This window comes from Eupeodes corollae, chromosome 1 (genome assembly GCF_945859685.1).
Source record: "Eupeodes corollae chromosome 1, idEupCoro1.1, whole genome shotgun sequence".
Taxonomy (NCBI): Eukaryota; Metazoa; Arthropoda; class Insecta; order Diptera; family Syrphidae; genus Eupeodes; species Eupeodes corollae.
The window spans coordinates 123,718,338-123,742,746 of record NC_079147.1 but is presented as its reverse complement, the minus strand read 5'-3'; the positions used below and the strand labels follow the sequence as shown (position 1 = coordinate 123,742,746).

At 31.4% G+C, this 24,409-nt stretch overlaps 1 protein-coding gene across 1 annotated transcript; it reads left to right on the top strand.

The window, feature by feature from the left end:
* The first annotated feature begins 5,949 nt into the window (after positions 1 to 5,949).
* Positions 5,950 to 7,401, top strand: LOC129943813 (uncharacterized). Its single transcript, XM_056053061.1, has one exon. The coding sequence runs from the start codon at positions 5,950 to 5,952 to the stop codon at positions 7,399 to 7,401; it is 1,452 nt and encodes a 483-aa protein (XP_055909036.1).
* Positions 7,402 to 24,409: the final 17,008 nt, after the last annotated feature.

Below are 24,409 nucleotides of genomic sequence, written 5' to 3'. Positions count from 1 at the left end.
TAAACAAAATGCCAAAAAAAAATAAAAAAAATATTTTGCAATTATATAAACTCCCAATCCCTCACAATTGCACCACAAATGTTGTTATATTGAAATGCATTTTTAATTATGTTGCGACAAATATTTTTTTTTTTCAAAATCGATAGTAAGAGTAATATATATGGTCCTTTTTTTTTTTTAAAAAAAAATTAAAACTAAAAAAATAAAAATCAGCTCGCCCCATGAATTCGCAAAAAATATTGGAAAAAAAAGAATGCATTTAGGATTTTTTGTCTAAAAAAGTTACTATAACTATTTTAAAAAAAAAAAATTTTAAAGCAAATATCTGAACATATATTTAGAATTTGAAAAAAAGTTAAATTGACTTAGCTAGCTGTTATACTTTGGAAGTTTTATCAAATATTGCACCTATGCCACAATGCAAATTTGCCCTATTTTTCATAGTTTTCTACAATTTTTCTTGGAATAAATAAATAAATTAAAAAAAAAAGAAAATCGATACTATTTATAAAAATTTATTGTTTTTTGGAAAAAAATATAAAAAAAATAAAAAATTATATTTTACACACTGCCCCATTGATTTTCGCAAGTAACTACCTGAATTTAATGATTTTTTAGTGATCCTAGTGCTGTTAAGGAACAAACAATTTTTTTAAATTTTTTATTCCTTTATAAATATTTAGCCCAATATATTTTCAATCAAAACCCGTTTATTTCGTTTAAATATTTAAAAAAATGTGAACGCTACAAAGCTAAGCGCAAAGCACCAATCAATTTGTTTGCATGCGACATGCCCTTAAGTGCTATTTTGCTTATTTCAAACTTTATTTTCTCCGGGCTTCTATCATGTTTCGCTATCTGACAAATGGTACAATTAATAATGTATCTTCTTATTTTAATTCCCTTAGTTTCGGAAAATAGCATTCATTTTTGATTTCAAGGTATGTTTCTTGTATTCCTCTATGATTAAATTGCTCATGAACTTTTTCAATTAGATTCAATGCATCGTCTGTATTTTTTAAATCTTTTAAAAGGGCATGTTAGTAATATTAATTAACTTTGATTGCTGTAGAGTTCAACATATTTTTTCTGAATTTAGCAAAATAAATTTTCACTTGGACAATAAATTGCCTTTTTTGCGTGATTGGGTAAAAATTCCTTTAATGTTTCAGTAAAATGATAGCCTACATCTTTTGATTTAATTATTAATCTTCTTACACCTTGGTATATAATTTAAATGCTTTTATGTTCATTTTCTGATTCTACAACTTCTATTTGATGCTAAAACATGTTTGTAGGTAATTCTGAAAGTCCTTTATGATAATTTCTTTCTTCTATTCCACTATGATTTATGGTTAACGAGTTATCTTCCATTTCATTAACTGCGTTTACTTCTAATCTACTTAAGTAATCTGCTACACGATTTTCTTTTCCTTTTAAATACTCTATGTCAAAGTCATATTCGTTTAAACTTATTTTCCATCTCTGAAGTTTTGAGTTAGGTTCTTTAAGGTTGCTTAACCAAATTAAAGGGGTGTGATCTGTTTGTATCTTAAATTTGCGTCCGTAAAGATATGGTCGAAAATATTTTCTGACCATACAATACTTAATAATTCTGTTTCAGTGGTGCTATATGTACGCTCATGAGGGTTCGAGATACATAGCATAATGGGTGGTTTGATTGTGAAAGAACTGATCCGATGGCATAATTTGATACATCGGTTGTTAAAACGAATTCCTTATTATAGTCAGGATATTTTAAAACTGGGTGGCTAGAAATGAGTAGTTTTAATTCTTCAAAAGCTGTTATATATTCCGGGTCTTTAATATTTATCCTTGTACCTTTCTTCAAGTATTTTGTCATAGGCACTGCTACTTTTGAATAATCTTTGATAAATTTTCTATAATAGCCCGTAAGTCCCAAAAATTATTTTATTTATTTAGTTGTACATGGAAAAGGTATTTTATCGATAGCTTTTATTTTGTCTGGATTTGGTTTTATACCATTTGTAGTTATAACAAGTATTCTGTACTTTTATTGAAAAATTTGCATTTATCTATGTATTTTTAAATTATTTTCCTTAATTTTCTGAAATACCTTATTTATTGAAGAAATATGTTCTTCTAATAATGTGCTAAATATTAGAATGTCATCTAAATAAACAACACATATATTTCCTATTTGTCCTTTTAAGACGTGATTTATCATTCGCTGAAAAGTTGCCGGTGAATTTTTAAGTCCGAATGGCATCCGATTCAATTCAATATCAATTTTATGAGTAACTTCCTTTAAATTAGTTAAAATATCTCCTTTTTTATAAAATAAATGTTTATTTTTCTTGGTTATTTGAGTTAAAGCTTTCTTTTCACCTGCGTACATATAAGGTTTCATTAATTTGTCAATTAAATTTTCTGAATTTACATCAGTTCTACGTAAATTTATTTGTCTGCATGATAAATCTTCAATGTAACTATCTAAAGGATAATCTTTGGGTTTACAGAGCAATGGTCTTTTTATATTATAAATTTTCACAGCATGAGTGAAATAAGATAATTTGGCTTGAAATGGTATAAGAATATTATTTCCTAAAATACCGGCAAATGTACTTTTCGTTATTGGAGTAATTAAAAATTTCATGTATGATTCATTTTTATTAAATTCACTTGGTAATGGCACAATTATTTTGGTATATATTAAGTTGTCTGAGTATAATGTTTTAATGTTATGTGGTTTGTCTAGTTTAGTTTCAAAATGTATTGGAAATATATTTTCATTTAAGGTAGAAGTCGCTGCTTCTGTGCCTACAACTAATCTAAGTTTTTTATTGAGAATATGAATATCTATGCAGGGTAAAGGTCTGTTGAGGCTTTCACTCGAAAATTTGATGTATTATGAGTAATATTATCTACTTCCATTGGTTCTGGAATATTTCTTTGTATAGCAAAAGGATGATTTCGATTGGATAGGTTGCCCATTATATCGATGGTTTCGATTTGATAATTATTACTATTTAAGTTTTGATTCTGATTATAATTTCTATAAAAGTTCTGACGCTGATTATTTTTTCTATTAAAGTTCTGATTCTGATTATTATTTCTTTAAAAGTTCTGACTCTGATTCTGATTATTATTTCTGTTAAGGTTCTGATACTGATTATTATTTCTGTAATTATGATTTCTAGAATTAGTTGTGTAACTTTCATTTCTTTGATTTCTAATATTTGTTTCCCTTCTTTTGTCCAATGACAAGATTCTAATTTATAAAAGGCTTCACTTAAAGTTTGTATTCCATGATTAATAGTAATAATTGAACTAGCATTTGGTGGAATTTTCTCACAAAATTTTGCTAATAATGACGCTTCGTTATTAATACAATTATATTCTATTGGTTTATCTTCCGATTAATAATATTTATTATTTAATCTGCAAAGAATGTCCGCAAAAGAATTATATAACTGAGCTATATTTTTGGTATAGACTTTATTTTTAAAAGGACTCTTTTTTACCAAAATGTTTTGTTAATAATTTTTTTTCCTGCCAGTTATTTGGGTCACCATCACCACACAACACCCCGTAATACTACCTCTAGTGAACTATCTGTGATTTTACCTTTAATTTCGTTCATTATGAATTTCGTTGCTTCATTATATTGGCTTACTACATTTTATAAATAATGTTTCATACTCTGCCATTCAAATTTGGCAAATTTTTAAAGAGTTCCAATGGTTCAATATTTATAGTTGCAATTTTTACATTATTTTCTAATTCCGCTTCTTGGTTGAAATTTTCTTCTGGTTCTGTTGACTTTATATCGGCTTCCAATGATGCTGGTACACTGTAGGGTTTGAATTTCTGCATTAATCGATCACGTTGTGGCGTTTGACTGCTTTTCCTTCTTTTTTTCTTCTTAACTTTTCAATTTTAAAAACATTTTTTTTTGTTCACCTTATATATCCGCTTTGCATTGTTTTTTTTTTCTTTTCACTAGTTGTATTTTTTTTTTCACGATCAGTTAAGCATTCTCTCTACGAGACAAATAGAATTGTCTTTTTAGATCTTTTATCACTGCTTTTCACTGATTTGTATTTGCGTATATATTTTTTTGTTTTTGTTTTTGTCCTTATTATTAACTATTTCATTTAGTTGTAAGGATGATCTCGAATTAAAATTAAATATGCTGATATGCACTTTGATGTGTATCTTGTGTTAGCATTACAGTTTTATATTGATAAAGGGTGTTTTGTATAATTATAATGTGATGGTAGGGTGTTCTAGGAACGTAATAACTCCCACATTAAGTTTGATGCTCTCGTGAGTATCTATAATTTTATTTTCAATTTTCAATTTTTTGGTTTCTTTTATGTTGCAATATCGATATAAAATTTAATTACAACGACTATGATTATGATATATGATACAACATGTTTTACATTATTTTAATATTTAATTTCTTTTAATTCTTATAAATTTTCAATTTGGTTTATATGGATGTCTTCTAAAGTTTGATTTTTCTTCGTTAAATTCAATGAGTTATATAATGGAATTACAATATTTTGTTTAAAATTTTCTCTCTGAATTGAGTAGAATGTTTAATTTATTTGAATCTTACAATCTTTAAAATTTATTAAATTATTCTTAGTAATTTTATATTTAATGTTATTACAATATTCATTTAAATTTGTTTCCGCTAAGTTTTTTGTTAAGATGAATCCATCCTCTAATTCTAATAATTCATGATATTTATTTTATTTTATAATTTTGATATTTATTTTTAAATGAGTTTTGCATACATAGTGGACATATTCTTAATGTTTTATAAATAAATTTTGTTCATATAATAAATTGTTACAAATTATACAGTTATAAGTTGATATTTCTAAATACTGGTATTTTTAAAGCGAACACTTATTGGTTATTTCTGGTTAATAGGCTACTCTCAATGTATTTTAATTTATCAATAGTTACATTAAATCGTATATTTTCATCCCTAGTCAATTTATATCTTTCTAGAACCACTAATCTTGAAAACACTATGTTGTCTTTCAATTTTTCTATTTCATTATTTAATAACATAATGTCTGTTGAGTTGATAAAATTTCTTAACACGTATTGGTGTTTGTTTATTCTGTCTGCCATAGTTTCTAATCCTGTTTGGAATTGTGTATTTAAACTTATTTGTTTCTTTGATTCTGTTATAGCGTTTATGTATATAGTTTTCTTCTATAATTTTTAAGTGATTCTCAATTTCTAATATTTAATCGTTGTCCATAACTTCAAAAAGAAAATGGAGTACAATGCCTCCTATGTTTATTATTCTTCTCCTTTGTCTCGAATAATTGAGTATACTATATAATTTTGACTTTAAATTTCCTAATGCTTCTGTCATTAGTCTTTTTAGTCTTAAGTCTTGGAAATTGTTATAACCTGTTTCTATAAAAATTTAAATTTGTTTAATAATTTCGTTTCTAAATTAATTATATGAAGTATTTTAACATATTTTTAAATTAATTGGATGGGTTCTTGTTTAATACTTATGTCTCCTGCTTGATTATGAATTTCTTGCAACAAAAATGTTGACTTCGCCATAGCCTATAGTTAATGCGAACAATATAATAAAGGTAACGATTTTCATATTGGCTGCAAAGAGATTAAATTAATATTATCACTGTTTTGATATTTATACTTGCTTTTGAAATGTGTTTTATGTATTTTCTTATTATTCACATAATATTTATTATTAATTTTTTCTCAGTCATCGGCTGACATCCCAACCGTACAGACCTATTACTCTGGTGAATAAAAGTGATCACATTTTTTCCCATTCTCCCGCTCTCATATACATAATTTGTAAGTGTTTCTTCACTTTCTTCTTATTCTTCCTTATCCAAAAATACATAAATACCCAGTGAACGCTTATTAGTTTCCTCAATAAAAAACTTTTTTCTCGGCATGGCGCCAAAGCCTGCCAAAAAATCGGGAAACCGATTTGGTGATCTCGATGAATGCCATCTTTCCGATCCCCCAGACTCCCCTCCCATCCTACAGAGTAAAAGATTTAAACCTTCAAATAGTACATTTTCCGACTTTCCAGAATTGCCCACAAAAACAGTGTACAAAAACCCCCGCTTCATTCACATAACCTCTAAAGACAGACCACTATCATCTATCAGTGTGTTTTTATTAAAAAAAACTATTGATTCTATTAGCACACAATATGAAAAGATCTCCCAGCTTAGAGATGGATCATTATTGATTCTTACCAAAGATCAAAAAATTGCCGACAGATTCATAACCTCTAAAGCTCTCGGCACTATTTGCCCATCTGCTGATATCAAACTACATGCCAATCTTAACCATTCGAAGGGAATCGCATATGCACCATGTCTCATAAATGTCACCGAAACCGAAATCGTTAGTGAACTTAAAGCTCAAAATATAACCGATGTCTATAAATTCACAAAAATAAATCCAGAAGGCAAACGAGTTCCCACGGGACTTATGATATTCACCTTCGATATGTTTAAAATACCTAGCACAATTGAAATTGGTTGGTATAAAACTAAAGTCTCTGAATATGTCTCTAACCCCATGCAATGCCAACTTCTCGGACACACAAAAAAATGGTGTAAAAAACCAGCCACCTGCGAAACATGCAATCTTCCTCTTCATGAAGACGAAAATTGCACGCGCACTTTCTGCGCAAATTGTGCTGGGCCCCATCCCGCTTCATCAAAAATATGTCCAAGATATGTCCAAAGCAAAGAAATAATCGAAATAAAAACAAAAAACAAATGCACCTTGGCAGAAGCTAGGCGCATCCACTCAGAACGCAACCCAAAAATTCCTTATTTCTCCTCCGATCTTTACTCTACAAAACTCCAAAATGCAACGCTTAAAAAAAACGTTCCTATTCCATCCACGTCTTCTTCTAATTTATCTCACTCTAGTGATAAAGAAAAAATAACTTCCACCAAAACAGTTTTTTCTCCACAAGAGAAAAACTCAACATATAACATACATAAACATTTAACACAAAATGCAAACATCGATGAACAAATTAATGATTTCACCTCTCTCATAAGAGAAAAATCTCCACCATCTACCTCAGAAAACCTGCATAATCAAACAACACAAATTACCAACACTCAAAAACTAATTGCTGAATCCTCCTCTCCCACGAGAGAAAATCTTTCAAAAACGTCTATTCCAATCTCAAATGGAATCAAATCTAAACCTTCTCTCATTTTACCACAATCACAACAAGAATATCTCTTAAACAATACTTCTACACCATTATCATTAATCAATAACATCAATAACACTCAAAACAAAATCTCTCTTCAAAAACCCCATACTCCCACACGAAGCGCAATGATCATAGACGAAAATGACAGCTCTTAGTGTAATTAATTGTCCCCACTCAACCCGCGCCTCCGTTGATGACGATTGCCCCAACCACCTTGGAGGGGGCACTCGTCACCAGTGGCGGCGCGGAAATAATTTATCACCAGGTGGAAGGGCACCTTTGACGAGTACATTAAATTGTACTGGGAAAAAGTTGCCATCCACCGTCTACAATAATTTAAAAATATTGGAATGGAACATGAATGGTTATTTTAATAACTATCATGAGCTCCAATTGCTTATCAAAGAAATCCAGCCATGTATCGTTTCCATTCAAGAAACACACATCAAACATAACTTTCAACCACTCCCACCAAAAGAATACTCGTCAAAATTTCATAACCTACCCCACAACACAAACTCCAAACAAGGCACCGGACTCCTTGTACACAAAACACTTCCACACAAATTCATTTCGATCGACTCTAACATATCTGCTATAGCTGTTGAAATTGAATTAAAATACAAAATTACCATCATCTCAATTTACATCCCGCCAGACCAATCATTCAATTACCACGATCTTGAAAACATTTTTACGAATATAACAACCCCTTGTCTTCTAACCGGAGACTTCAACTCATGGTCCCCTGCCTGGGGTTCTCCTGGAATCAACAGCCGCGGAAAGCTAGTCGAAAATTTCATCGCAAATTCTGGGCTGGCAATTTTAAATGATGGACGACCAACCCACCTCTCAACCCATGGCACATACTCCCACATCGACCTCTCTCTGATATCTCCACACCTCACACAATCATCTTCTTGGGATGTCTCCGATGACTTACACGGAAGTGATCACTTTCCGATCCCTACCAATATTTCCTTAGATAACAGTCTAACTCTACCGAAATCCCAACCAAAATTTCCCACCGACCATGCCAACTGGCATCTCTTCCAATCCGAAATCTCAGCCCGAATCTCTGCCCAACCACCCCCAACCAATATTAACACGAATAAAGAATCCGCCTTCATTACAAAGATAATTCGCTCTGCCGCAAATGCGGCAATCCCCCAAACCACTAACAAGATCCACTACAAAACAGTCCCCTGGTGGGACCCAAATCTCAGCACTTTGCGAAATAAAAAACAAGACCTGTGGAAGATATTCAAAAAATATCCAAATGATGTTAATCTAATCGCTTATAGGAAAGCCAACGCCCAATTTAAACGAGCAGCCAAGACAGCGAAAGCGTCTTCTTTGATAAAATTTACTGAGGGAATCAACCCTAACTCAACCCCAAAAAAATGTGGGCTGACATTAAAAGCCTTACAGGAAATTTTACACCTCATACAATTAAACTTATCAGATACGACTCTGAAAATATTACATGTCCTATAAAGATCAACGAATACTTTGCTAAATTTTGGGAAAGTATCCATAACGACTCTAATTTCCAACCAAAATACGTTGAAGAAAAATACAAATGCTTAAACGAAGTCATTCCTAACTACACCATCACTCATTCAACAAAATCAATAGAATCCCCAATCAATATTATAGAGTTTGAAACTAGCTTGCGCTCCGTAAAAGGGAACCCCCCCGGATACGACAGAATAAATTATTCAATGACCAAAAACAGTCCTTCCTGTTTAAAAAACAGATTATTATCCTTTTACAATCACATATTTGATAAGGGAGTTATTCCCCAAACATGGAAAGTGGCAACCATTGTGCCCATCCCCAAAGCAAACAAAGACCACACACTTATCGAAGGCTACCGTCCAATCTCACTTCTGCCCTGTCTTTCAAAAGTCTTAGAAAAAATCGTTTCCAAACGCCTATGGCCTACGGCTGGAAAAAAATAAGTTTATCGACATCAACCAAACAGCGTTCAAATCCGGTTGTGGGACACAAGATGCACTCCTTCATTTGGACATAAACATCACCTCAGCGCTCTCAGAAAGAAATCATATCTCGATTCTCTCAATTGACTTTGAACAAGCATTCGACAGAATAGGACCTCACGTTATTTTAAACCAATTAAAACTTTGGAAGGTCGGTACAAAAATGTTCAACTTTATAAAAGCTTTCCTTACCAACCGAAAATTTCGCATTAAAACTAATAATAACATGTATTCACAAATTCATAAACTTATGAATGGCATTCCCCAAAGTTCCCCCCTTTCGGTCATGCTATTCAAAATTGCATTTAATGAAATAAGTAAAATAACTCGCGTATACCCTAAAACAAATCACGTCCTTTACGCGGACGATCTCATTTTGTTCACTAAACTGAAAGACCTAGAAGAAGTATCACATCTTTTTTCAATGATCATTAAAGACTTGACCGAATGAGGTAAAACCTCAGGGGGTAAAATATCTTTCTCTAAATGCGAAATATTACATATTTGCAAAAAACACAAATGTTCAAAACTAGTTTAAAATGTATCGTATAACAACACTTGTATAAAAAATGTAAACTTTTCAAAAATTCTAGGCATTACATTCGAATATAACTATAGTTTTAAGCAACATTGTATTAACTTAAGAAAAAGTCTAACTACCAGGGTAAATATTATCAAATATCTTTCAAGTAAAAAAGTAACTGTAATGTAAATACTATTATTAACGTTATTCAGTCAATTATTTTATCAAAAATTGATTACGGTCTACCAATTTATGGGAAATGTTCAAAATCTTCTCTGCAACTAATTTCTACGCCGTACCACGCCGCTATAAGAACCTGCCTTGGGGCCTTCTACTCAACACCAATCAAGAACATCCTTACTGAATCAGGACTCCCTAACCTAAATGACCAAATTGATTTCCAAACCTGGAAAATAACACTAAAAATTAACTCGTCATTTAAATCACCCATACATGAGGATATAAAAAAGCTATTGAGGAGAAAGAAAAAACCGAAATACCAATCCGCTTTGTACAAGGCTTTGGAATCGGCGAAAGAGCTGAAAATTCCAATTGAAGTAAAGAACAAAAACAACGTTGACTTTCCTCCGTGGTATCTCCCAAAACAAAATATTTTGACAAATCTGTCGAATTATAATAAATCAAGCACAAACAACGATATATACAAAACACTGTTTAATGAAATCGAGGACAATTATAAGAAACTCGGACGGAATTCTTTGTTTACAGGTGCTTCAAAATCAATTGACGGTACCTCATATGCTGTAGTAACGAAAGATGGCTGTGTCGTTAGTAAAGGACTGCTCTATTTTACATCGTCAACATTTACAGCCGAGGCTTATGCCATACTCAAAGCTATCAACAGTGCAAAAAATAAAAAAAACATTATATTCACCGACAACCTTTCATCTTTAAAAGCAATTCAAAATATAAACAACTCATGTGATATAGTAGTTGACATCCGGGATAAACTAATCACAAAAGGAAATACTATCAAGCTTGTATGGGTTCCTGGGCATGTAGGGATAGTTGGTAATGAAATTGCCGACGCAGAAGCCAAACTCGCTCTCAGACAGCCTCTTATCTCTTTTATACAATTTAACAAAAAGGACACGTTAAACCGTTTAAAAACTTCCATGAGAAAAAAAAATAAGAATAACTGGCTGGAATACTCTCACCACTATTCAACAATCAATGCTGATGCTGCGAGGGCGACTTTCCCTGTCGAACTTCCCAGAAGTATGGTAACAAAATACATACGACCTCGAATGGGTCATACAAATGCCACCCACAAACACCTGATCACTAAAGAACCAGCACCACTTTGTAACTTCTGCGACCAGTGCCCAACTTTGAACATTTCCCATATCCTTCAATGTCCGCATATCAACTCAACATCCTTATCCATAGCAAACAAACCTCTCAAAGAACTATTAACCGAAATATCACCAAGTAATATAAAATTTGTGAACGAAATTATTACAAGACTTAATATACATATTTAACTTAAGTTTTCTCCAAACGAGCTGAAGGCCCTGGTAACTAATGCTCTGATAAATATTTATTGAATTTTGTAATTATATTATTGTTCAATAAAGTATAATAATAATAATAATAATAATAATAATAATAATAATAATAATAATAATAATAATAATAATAATAATAATAATAATAATAATAATAATAATAATAATAATAATAATAATAATAATAATAATAATAATAATAATAATAATAATAATAATAATAATAATAATAATAATAATAATAATAATAATAATAATAATAATAATAATAATAATAATAATAATAATAATAATAATAATAATAATAATAATAATAATAATAATAATAATAATAATAATAATAATAATAATAATAATAATAATAATAATAATAATAACAATAATAATAATAATAATAATAATTTTTTCTACTTTTGCTTTCTTATATTTTGCGGCTATTTTCTTTGATGTCCTTACTGCATCTGCATTGGTTCAACAAAATCTGTTTTGTTTTGATTTCTTTTATTCATATAATAGACACACCATATTATTGTATTTGTTATTTTGACATTACGTCCATTTTGAATTGTGAAATCCAACAAAAATTCGATGCGGTGCATTGACTTGTTTTAATAGGTTTTTTTTTTTTGTTAAATTGCTGTGGTGAGAATTTTAGATTTCATTTACCTGCATCAAAAAATTGCACGTACATCTGACTGTTTAGTGAAAAAATGCACATTCTTTATCACTTACTTATTATATATTTATTTTTTCATTAATTATTTTCTTTATTATGATAGAAGTAAAAACAAAATAAAATTCAGTTACATAGACTTCATAGGAATAAAAAAACAATAACAAAAAGGGAAGAAACTAAAATTAACATAAAAAAATTGCACACACACTTTAAAGTTTATTAGTTAATTGCTTCGTTTAGTACCTAGTATGGTAACCTTTTGCCTTAATAACATTCTTTAAACGGTTTTGCATGGACAGGACTAGTTTTGAAGTCACTTCCGGTGGAATTTTGTTCCATTTTTCATTTAAAACGGCTTTCAGTTGATTTTTGTTTCTTATTTCCGATTGTCGGATTTTCTTTTCCAAATAATCCTAAAGATGTTCGATGGGATTTAGATCTGGGGATTGAGGAGGATGAGGCAACTGCGATTTCACATTATACAACAGCCATTCTTTCACAAGCCTTGAGGAATGCTTAGGGTCGTTGTCTTGTACTAATGCAAATTCCTCGCTTAAGCCCATTGTATTAGCGCTGGCTTTTAAGTTATCTTTTAGTATTTGCAGATAAACCATTTTATCCATCGTTGACTCAACAAATACTAAATTCCCAACCCCGCTAGCCCCCATCGCTCCCCAGACCATGACATTTCCGCCTCCATGTTTCACTGTTGGCTGCATATTTTTTGTCTCCAAGGCCGTGTTTGGTTGCCGCCACACAAACCTTCTTCCATCCGACCCAAAAATGTTGAACTTACTTTCGTCAAGGAATATCACGTTTTTCCAGAAATCATCCGGCTTCGAAACATATACGCATTTGCATAGTCCAAACGCTTTTGCACGTTTGTCTTCGAAATATAAGGCTTTTTTCTTATTGCACGTCCTTGATAACCCTTTGAATGCAATACGTTCCGGACTGTTTGTGGGTTTAGTGATATTCCATGACTTACTGTGTTTTCTGCAGCTATCTTAGGAGCACTTATTTTTGGGTCAACCTTCACCATTCGTACGATTTTGCGTTCCATTTTGTCATTTAAAATTTTTTTTCAACCTCTTCCTCGGGCCATTTCGAAGCTTTTGTTTTTTTCATAATTTTTTATCACGCATTGAATAGTTGATTTTGATCTCTTAACAATGGATGATATTTCAGAATAACTTTTTCCATAATTTTTAAGATCCACAATTTGTTTTTTTATTTCAATAGGAACTTTTTTATGTGATGATTCCATATCTAAAAAAAAAATTTAAAACGCAAAAAAAAACACTTTTAGCCAGATCAATTAAACATAACAGACTGAGTAGGAGATTCAATCTCATGATCGTACGAGTTTTTGGCTTGGAAAAGAACCGTTATTTCATTTCTGTAGAAAAAAACAACAGTGTACGTACATTTGTTTGGTGTACGTGCAATTTTTTTATACTTATAGAAACATATGTTTATAAAAAAAAAAGTTATAAGAAGAAAGGTCGAAATTTGTGTTACCTATTAATACTGTACTTACATCTATGTATCATTTTTTGTTCAAAATAAAGTCAATCGGTACGTGGATTAGGTTATAAGTACATTAAATGTAATAATTTTATTTGAATTTGATTGATGTACGTGCAATTATTTGCTGCAGTGTAAGCTGTCAAATGACGCATTTGTTGTTTTGTTAATTTGTTTAAAAATGCAGGATCTAAATGAAGATTCCGAATGGAAAGATGTCTTCCGTGCAAAAGGTATCCTTCCACCCATGCTCGAGAATGCCATTGAGAAGCGAACTGGTGGTGAGAAGCAGAAAAATATCGAAGACATGAACATGGACGAATTTGAAGACTCCGAAGACGAAAGTGTTCGCGAGGAATATCGTCACAAACGAATGGCATAGATGCGAGCATTCGCAGATAAGGCTCTTTTCTGTTCAGTGTGGGAAATTTTCGGATAAGATTACATCAACGAAGGGACCAAAGCTGGAGAAGGTAACTGGGTTGTGTTGCATTTGTACACAAATGTTGTGCCGCTCTGTTCGCTCATACACCTCCATATGCAACAGTTCCTGCGGTCGTAGCCACCACCTGCATTCCAAATTTAACAGAGAAGCATCTGCGAACCAAAAGGCCAAATGAGAAAGTAATTCATTGGTGCCTTGGAGCTTCGTGGTTAAAAATTGACCACCGATGAATTGGAATTCATGTTCGGTCAGTGTGATTCAATTCCAACAGAAATCAAGGAAGATTCTAAGCAACAAACTCGTGACAAAATGCTCATCGACCTGGAATCCGTTGATTTCTATTGATTTAGCAATTAGGAAGAAATATTGTTAGATTTTTAATATTTATTTTTGTGTTCGAATGGATTTTTATATATTCAAATAATAATAAAAAAGAAAATGGAACCGTAGGTTCCACGAAAAGTTAAAAGCCGAATGCAAATTTTAATAGTGTTTTATTAACTCCGAGTCAGCCGAAAAAAAAAAATTAATGAAAAAATGCTTAAACATTTTTAATAGGAAAAAAAAACATTGGAACTCACTTGGACGTGTTCTTTTAATTTGTTTTGTTTTTAACTAAAAAGTGTGAATCCAAAGTTCTTACTCACACTTCAAGGATTCCAGGAAGGTATAAACCATTCCTGTAGGTACACTATTGTTCCAAGGACACGACCAAATGAATTCCAATATTTGCATTTTTAAACATTTTCGATAGGAAAATACGAACATTGGAACTCACTTGGAGGTGTTCTTACAAGTTTTTTTGATTTTTACCAAAAAGTGTGAATGCAAAGTTTTTACTCACACTTCAAGGATTCCAGGAAGGTATGAACCATTCCTGTAGGTACACTATTGTTCCAAGGACACGTCCACGTCACGAACTCTTTATATTATTATTATTATATTCAAAATTTAAAAAAAAACTATGTTTTACATTTTTTGCTAAAATATTTCAGGTTTTCTTTACATAATACAACAAATGAATTGAAAAGTGTATTAAACGTGGTACACACTTTTAAATATAGTAATGTTAAAAATTAAAAAATTCTTGCCACTTCTTCTTCTTACAAAAGTTTCTTTTGCATTTAAATAAGCTGGGTTTAAGAAAAAATAATTTACCCTGTGTGTACCTTAATCCATATTCGATTATTACTATCAAAATAAGACTACGTAAATACCCAAGGAAGGAAAAAATAATTCAATTAAAATATATTTTTTTGCTAATTTTCTCAAGAACAAGAAGATTTTATCTAGTTTTCAGTTTTTGATCATAAACAAATATGAACAATGAATTCTAAAAACAATAATAGATAATCTTAGTTTTGAAAATTACACTTCAAATCTTTTTTTTACATTTTTTGCCCAAATTTTGAGCTAAAAACAATTTTTTTTCAAAAACTATGCAAATTAAAACGTCTCTTCCATTAGTAATCAGAAAATATGAACCAAAATATAGTAATAAGCATTAAGCACGATCCTCTTGATCATAAAATATGATTTAAATATTATGTTACATATTAATACAATCACGTAGGAACATGTTGTTTTCTTAATAAGTGATTCATGTATAAGAAACCATAAGGTCTTTGTTTAACAATATTTAATGACAGTTAACAGCAAAAATGTTTTTCGATTTTAGTCTTAAGTTGGCATCTGAGATGTTTGGATTAATAAATATTTATTTAAAAATGTAATATCTCAACGAACTATTCTAATTTACACAGTTTTGACTTGATATAAAGAAAAGCTAATGGACAAAATTGTTGGCTTTGAAAAATTTATAAAACTTAGTTGTAAGTATTAATAAATTAAATAAATTGGGTGGCGCAACAGTCCGTTGTGAACCAGGGCCTAGTGACTTACAACTCTCAACCATTCCTATGTGCGAGTACTGTTGTCAGGAATGGAAGGGACCTATAATTTAAGGCCGAATACGAACGACTAATTTGAGAAAGCACTTTTTTATGACAAGAATTACTCTTGAAGGATTTGTCAATTCCTCGCAAGAGGCAGTACCCGCGCAAATTAATTTTTTAAATTAAGGTGGCACAGGCAGGGATTGAACCCAAGACCCCTTGCATGACAGTCCAACCCACTAACCATCTTGCTACGGGTACTACAGTTTTAAGTATTACCATTATTTCTTTTTCATTTAACTTAGATATTTTTTTAAAATGTCCCTACGTCCTAAATGGGGGGAAACAAACCCAAACTTGTTTTTAACTGTTCTACACATATCCGTCATCAACCTTTGTCGCCTGAGTTATCGTACTCTTCCCAAAAAATGCAATAGCTAATGTAGCCGTACCCACTAGGCGCCACCCCTAAAGAATTTCTCATCACTATTCCTTATTTTCGTGGTGAATTGACTTTAGAGGGTGGTGAATTGATGTTAGCAGTGGTGAATTGATGTTAGACGTGAGGGTGTGTGTAAGTTTACATTTCAGCTTGTAGGCAAACCAGAATGACAGATTTGTTTCCGATCCTTATATGGTGTGTCTATGATTCATATTATCGTCTTTAACTTTTTGGACTCTTTTTCTTATCCCTTCGAAGTTAATAAAATCTATTGGTTTTCTTAATGTCGTTGAATGTATTGTACAGTCAAAAACACTCTGTATAAAGATATAAATCCTCGTTAGACATCTTGGTTTGCCTACCAGCTAAACCGGAAATCAGCCTCATAAACTTTTTCATAGTGTGCGTGTAATTTCCCCTCTAATTTATTAAATTTCCCCAAAAACCTCAGTAAGTGTGTCAATGTATGCGTGAAAAAACGTCAATTTTTCTCGTTGAATTCGTTCACATTACAAATACAACAATGTAAACAAATGGGTTTTGGAAGGTGATACGTACGAAGGATTTATATCTTTACTAGAGTGTTTTTGGTACATTTATGTATATACACTAACTGCTTTTATTACTTTTTCTTTTAAGTTAAATATGCTCTTTTTCTCTTCTTGTGCATTATATATTCTTACATGCTCATTTAGTGTTCCGTGTACTCTTTCTATATCTGAGTTTCCTGTCCTATGATTTGGGGTCATTAATTTTAATTTAATTCCCTCTTCATTGCAATATTCTTTAAATGTTAGGCCATTAAATTCATTATCGCATACTATTTCTTGTTGTTTGCCTAATATAGAATACCTAAGTTTAAGTTGCTCAATTATTTTATGACTGTTTCTACTGGCTATTAGAAAACCTGTCAAATGTTTAGTAAATTTGTCTATAATTGTTAAAAAGTAAATATCATTACTTGGAATTTATATATCCATATGTAAGAGCTCATTTGGCTTAAGTGCTATTTTGCTTATTTCAAACTTTATTTTCTCCGGGCTTCTATCATGTTTCGCTATCTGACAAATGGTACAATTAATAATGTATCTTTTTATTAATTCCCTTAGTTTCGGAAAATAGCATTCATTTTTGATTTCAAGGTATGTTTCTTGTATTCCTCTATGATTTAATTTCTCATGAATTTTTCCAATTAGATTCAATGCATCGTCTGTATTTTTTAAATCTTTTAAAAGGGCATGTTAGTAATATTTATTTACTTTGATTGCTGTAGAGTTCACCATATTTTTTCTGAATTTAGCAAAATAAGTTATCACTTGGCCAATAAATTGCCACTTTTTCGTGATTGGGTAAAAATTACTTTAATGCTTCAGTATAATTATCGCCTACATCTTTTGATCTTCTTACACCTTGGTATATAATTTCAATATTCTTATGTTCATTTTCTGATTCTACAACTTCTATTTGATGCTAAAACATGTTTGTAGGTAATTCTGAAAATCCTATGTGATCATTTATTTCTTCTATTTCACTATGATTTGTGGTTACCGACGTATCTTCAATTTCATTAACTGCGTTTACTTCTAATCTACTTAAGTAATCTGCTACACGATTTTCTTTTCCTTTTAAATACTCTATGTCAAAGTCATATTCGTTTTAACTTGTTTTCCATCTCTGAAGTTTTGAGTTAGGTTCTTTATGGTTGCTTAGCCAAATTAAAGTTCTGTGATCTGTTTGTATCTTAAATTTACGTCCATAAAGATATGGTCGAAAATATTTTACTGACCATACAATATTTAATATTTCCTTTTCAATGGTGCTATATCTACGCTCATGTTTATTGAGGGTTTTGGTTTGATTGTGAAAGAACTGATCCGATGGCATAATATGATGCATCGGTTGATTAAACGAATTCTTTATTATAATCAGGATATTTTAAAACTGGGTGGCTAGAAATAAGTAGTTTTAATTCTTCAAAAGCTGTTATATATTCCTTGTCTGTAATATTTATCCTTGTACCTTTCTTCAAGTATTTTGTCATAGGCACTGCTTTTTTTTTATTTTTGGGTGGCGCAACAGTCCGTTGCCTAGGGCCTAGAGACTTACAACTCTCAACCATTCCTGTGTGCGTGTACTGTTGTCAGGAACGGAAGGGAATTACTCTTGAAGGATTTGTCAATTCCTCGCAAGAGGCAGTACCGGCGCAAATTAATTTTTTTAAAATTAAGCTGGCACAGGCCGGGATTGAACCCAAGACCCCTTGATGACAGTCCAACGCACTTTTTTTTTTCCAAATTCATTTTTATTTATTCAATCTTAAACCTATCTTAAAGCTAGACAAAAATTCATAAAACTAGCCTAATTATCCATAACTTACAACTAACTTAATGGTCCCATACGGACACTCTAAGTTAAACTATAGCACTTAAAATTAATGCCTTTCGGCCCTAAGATCTATTTTACTTCATTTAAATTTAATTTCATTTATTTTTGTATTTATTAGAAAATTTGAACAAAAACCTAATATCAATATCCTTTTTTATTTATTTTTACTTACAAACTACTTAAAGTTAGGTCCTTAAATAAAACTTAAAACTAACTTAAACTACCTATTCTACCTATAAACTACTTAAAACTAGAACAACCACAGCAGCAAATCTAACATTTTTTGTTTTTATATTTTATTGTCTTTTTTGTAGGTTTTTAAATTTTTTTTTGTTTTTATATTCCTTGTTTTTTTTTTTTTTTTTTTTTTTTTTTTGTATTTTTTTTGTGCCACCATGCCTATTCTACTTAAAACTAAACCCTAAAACTATAAAACAAGTATGTAAGCCGGCCAAGGCTTAAAAACCCCATCCCGACTACCCACTATTAGTGCCGATTGAAGCCACCAAAACTGGTTCTCCTGCTTCACCCTATCAGTTCGGTCCCGCTCGGACACAGCCCTACTGAACCGAAGGAGCTCCGCTCCACCTTGTGCCAAGACGTACCGATTGTACGGGAGTCGCCTATCTACGGTTCTTCGTCTGACGTGGTAGATTAACGGGACTGCCAATCTAACCTGTTTCAGACCGCATTTGTCTAAAAAGAGGAATGCCTCTGGTGGAATGAACCCGCTCAAGCGTGCACTTTCAAAATATTCGTCGTTCGGATAGAACGCCCCGAAAATTAAATTGTTGGTCGAAGACATAGCTCTTGCAATGTGACCTAGAACGAGTTTTATCACGAAATTGTCAATTCTGTTGATTCGAGCCCCGTTGTATAGGACCTCGTTGGAATAGTAATGCACATAAAAAGATTCGGCTGTTCGATATAAGCCGGTACAGCGTCGTAAACACTGCCGCTCGAACACCCGAAACTTCTCCATCTGGGAAGGGGCAACGCTGAACCACACAGCACAACCATAAACGATCATTGGCCGTATGAGGGCCATGTAGCAAATTACCTTCACTCTGGGGTCAAGCCGACTGCTAAAAAACAGCCGTTTCGTCAGAGCGAAGGCTCCTCTGGCCCTGGTCAGAGCAGCATTTATATGTCTGTCGAAATATAAATACTGATCTAACCAGATACCGAGGTACTTCACTACACTTTTGCTCGCTAATGGCTGCCCGTGAAGATCAACGATGACCATCTTGCGCCAATTTTTACACGTATCCCTCGTGGCCCTAGCCAACGGAGTCCGGAACAGAATTGTCTCTGACTTCTGGATATTTATTTTCAGTTTCCAGTCGTCGCAATATCGCTGAATCTTGTCGAAATCACGCTGCAAGAGAATTCTAATAACCTCAACCTTTCGGGCCGTTCTGTACGCAATTAGATCATCGGCATACGCAATTGCTTTTGTAAGACTACCTATCAGATCGCTGGTGTAAATGCTGAAGAGAATCGGCGAATTCACCGCTCCCTTTTTTAATTGAGAATGTTGTGGTAGAAGTTACATTGCCACTTTTGACAACAAACTTTCTACCGTTAAGCATATCATAAAGTATATACAACAATGGCTTGCTTATGCCAAGCCTGCTTAGTTTTAGGTAAAGACCCTCTAACCATACGGTGTCAAAGGCCTTTTCCAAATCAACCAGAACAGCACCTGTGCATTGTTGTTTTGATTTATTCCATTGGATATCAGAAACGAGTTTAGACGCAGCATGACCCGCCTTGAACCCGAACTGTTTATCCGGAATTATTTTGTTGTCCGCAGCCCACTTAGTCAGAGCCCTATTAATGATCTTTTCGAAAACTTTGCTGATGCTCGGAAGAAGACTTATCGACCGAAGATTTGACGGGTTGGAGTTGTCCTTTCCCTTTTTCGGGAGAGGATGAACCACAGCGGTCTTCCAATGCGCTGGATAATATGCATTATTCAGTGCATTATTGAAGAGCGTGGTGTATATGTCAATTCAGTCCAACACACTAACCATCATGCCACGGGTACTACCCACAGGCACTGCTTCTTTTGAATAATCTTTGATAAATTTTCTGTAATAGCCCGTAAGTGTCCCAAAAATGGTTTTATTTGTTTATTTGTGCATGGAATAGGTATTTCATCAATAGCTTATATTTTGTCTGGATTTGGTTTTATACCATTTGTGGTTATAACATGTCCCAAGTATTCTATACTTTTACTAAAAAATGTGCATTTATCTATGTATTTTTAAATTATTTTCCTTAATTTTCTGAAATACCTTATTTATTGAAGAAATATGTTCTTCTAATGACGTGCTGAATATTAGAATGTCATCTAAATAAACAACACATATATTTCCTATTTGTCCTTTTAAGACGTGATTCGCTGAAAAGTTGCCGGTGCGTTTTTAAGTCTGAATGACATCCGATTAAATTCGTAATGTCCATTGGCTGTAGAAATGGCTGTTTTATTCCTATCTTCGGAATTCACCAATATCTGATGAAAACCTTTCGCCAAATCTAATGTATTTAAGTATTTAGCTCTTCCCAATTTGCTAAATATATCATCAATGTTCGGAATAGGAAACTTGTCTTCCACGGTTATTTCGTTAAGTTTTCTATAATCCATACAACACGCCATGTCGTAAGTCCTGAATTATCTATCTTTTGGGTACGATCCAGATAGGAGCATTATATGGACTACTACTTTCTTTTATTATACCTTGATCTAGCATTTAATTTATTTGCTTTTCTACTTCTTCTTTATGCACTTCTGGATATCTTTATAATAGTGTATTATTGGTTTGCTATCCTTCGTATCAATTTTATGAGTAACTTCCTTACATTAGTTGAGGCTTTTACTCGAAAATTTGATGTATTATGAGTAATATGATCTACTTCCTTTGGTTCTGGAATATTTTGCTAATAAAGACGCTTCGTTATTAATAGAATTATATTCAATTCTTTTATGTTCCAATAAATAATATTTATTTTTTAATCTTCGGAGAACGTCGGCATAAGAATTATATAACTGAATTATATTTTTGGTATAGACTTTATCAGCTAATTACATTAATTTTAAAAACGACTCTTTTTCACCAAAATTTCAAGTTAATAATTTTGTTATTTCTTGGCAGTTATTTGGGTCCCAACACCACCCCGTAATACTACCTCTGGTGCACTATCTGTGATTTTAGCTTTAATTTCGTTCATTATGAATTTCGTTGCTTCATTATATTGGCTTACTACATTTTATAAATACAATAATGTTTCATACTCTGCCATTCAAATTTGGCAAATTTTTAAAGAGTTTCAATGGTTCAATATTTATAGTTGCAATTTTTACATTATTTTCTAATTCCGCTTCTTGGTTGAAATTTTCTTCAGGTTCTGTTGACTTTATATCGGTTTCCAATGATGCTGGTACACTGTAGGGTTTGAATTTCTGCATTAATCGATCACGTTGGGGCTTTTGACTGCTTTTCCTTCTTTTTTTCTTCTTAACTTTTCAATTTTAAAAACATTTTTTTTTGTTCACCTTATATATCCGCTCTGCATTGTTTTTTTTTTCTTTTCACTAGTTGTATTTTTGTTTTCACGATCAGTTAAGCATTCTCTCTACGAGACAAATAGAATTGTCTTTTTAGATCTTTTATCACTGCTTTTCACTGATTTGTATTTGCGTATATATTTTTTTGTTTTTGTTTTTATCCTTATTATTAACTATTTAATTTAGTTGTAAGGATGATCTCGAATTAAAATTAAATATGCTGATATGCACTTTGATGTGTATCTTGTGTTAGCATTACAGTTTTATATTGATAAAGGGTGTTTTGTATAATTATAATGTGATGGTAGGGTGTTCTAGGAACGTAATAACTCCCACATTAAGTTTGATGCTCTCGTGAGTATCTATAATTTTATTGTCAATTTTCAATTTTTTGGTTTCTTTTATGTTGCAATATCGATATAAAATTTAATTACAACGACTATGATTATGATATATGATACAACATGTTTTACATTATTTTAATATTTAATTTCTTTTAATTCTTATAAATTTTCAATTTGGTTTATATGGATGTCTTCTAAAGTTTGATTTTTCTTCGTTAAATTCAATGAGTTATATAATGGAATTACAATATTTTGTTTAAAATTTTCTCTCTGAATTGAGTAGAATGTTTAATTTATTTGAATCTTACAATCTTTAAAATTTATTAAATTATTCTTAGTAATTTCATATTTAATGTTATTACAATATTCATTTAAATTTGTTTCCGCTAAGTTTTTTGTTAAGATGAATCCATCCTCTAATTCTAATAATTTATGATATTTATTTTATTTTATAATTTTGATATTTATTTTTAAATGAGTTTTGCATACATAGTGGACATTTTCTTAATGTTTTATAAATAAATTTTGTTCATATAATAAATTGTTACAAATTATACAGTTATAAGTTGATATTTCTAAATACTGGTATTTTTAAAGCGAACACTTATTGGTTATTTCTGGTTAATAGGCTACTCTCAATGTATTTTAATTTATCAATAGTTACATTATCGTATATTTTCATCCCTAGTCAATATATATCTTCCTAGAACCACTAATCTTGAAAACACTATGTTGTCTTTCAATTTTTCTATTTCATTATTTAATAACATAATGTCTGTTGAGTTGATAAAATTTCTTAACACGTATTGGTGTTTGTTTATTCTGTCTGCCATAGTTTCTAATTCTGTTTGGAATTGCGTATTTATACTTATTTGTTTCTTTGATTCTGTTATAGCGTTTATGTATATACATAGTTTTCTTCTATAATTTTTAAGTGGTTCTCAATTTCTAATATTTAATCGTTGTCCATAACTTCAAAAAGAAAATGGAGTACAATGCCTCCTATGTTTATTATTCCTCTCCTTTGTCTCGAATAATTGAGTTTACTATATAATTTTGACTTTAAATTTCCTAATGCTTCTGTCATAAGTCTTTTTAGTCTTAAGTCTTGGAAATTGTTATAACCTTTTTCTATAAAAATTTAAATTTGTTTAATAATTTCGTTTCTAAATTAATTATATGAAGTATTTTATCATATTTTTCAATTAATTGGGTGCGTTCTTGTTTAATACTTATGTCTCCTGTTTGATTATGAATTTCTTGCAACAAAAATGTTGACTTCGCCATAGCCTATAGTTAATGCGAACAATATAATTAAGGTAACGATTTTCATATTGGCTGCAAGGAGATTAAATTAATATTATCACTGTTTTGATATTTATACTTGCTCTTGAAATGTGTTTTATGTATTTTCTTATTATTCACATTATATTTATTATTAATTTTTTCTACTTTTGCCTTCTTATATTTTGCGGCTATTTTCTTTGATGTCCTTACTGCATCTGCATTGGTTCAACAAAATCTGTTTTGTTTTGATTTCTTTTATTCATATAATAGACACACCATATAAAGACCGGAATCTTTCGTACGTTTTACCCTCCAACACACATTTTTTTACATTATTGTATTTGTAATTTTGACATTACGTCCATTTTGAATTGTGAAATCCAACAAAAATTCGATGCGGTGCATTGACTTGTTTTAATAGGTTTTTTTTTGTTAAATTGCTGTGGTGGAATTTTAGATTTCATTTTAGCTGTCAAATGACGCATTTGTTGTTTTGTTAATTTGTTTAAAAATGCAGGATCTAAATGAAGATTCCG

Excerpts from the sequence above, each read along its gene's own strand:
- LOC129943813 (XM_056053061.1), top strand. The coding sequence starts at position 5,950 with ATGGCGCCAAAGCCTGCCAAAAAATCGGGAAACCGATTTGGTGATCTC.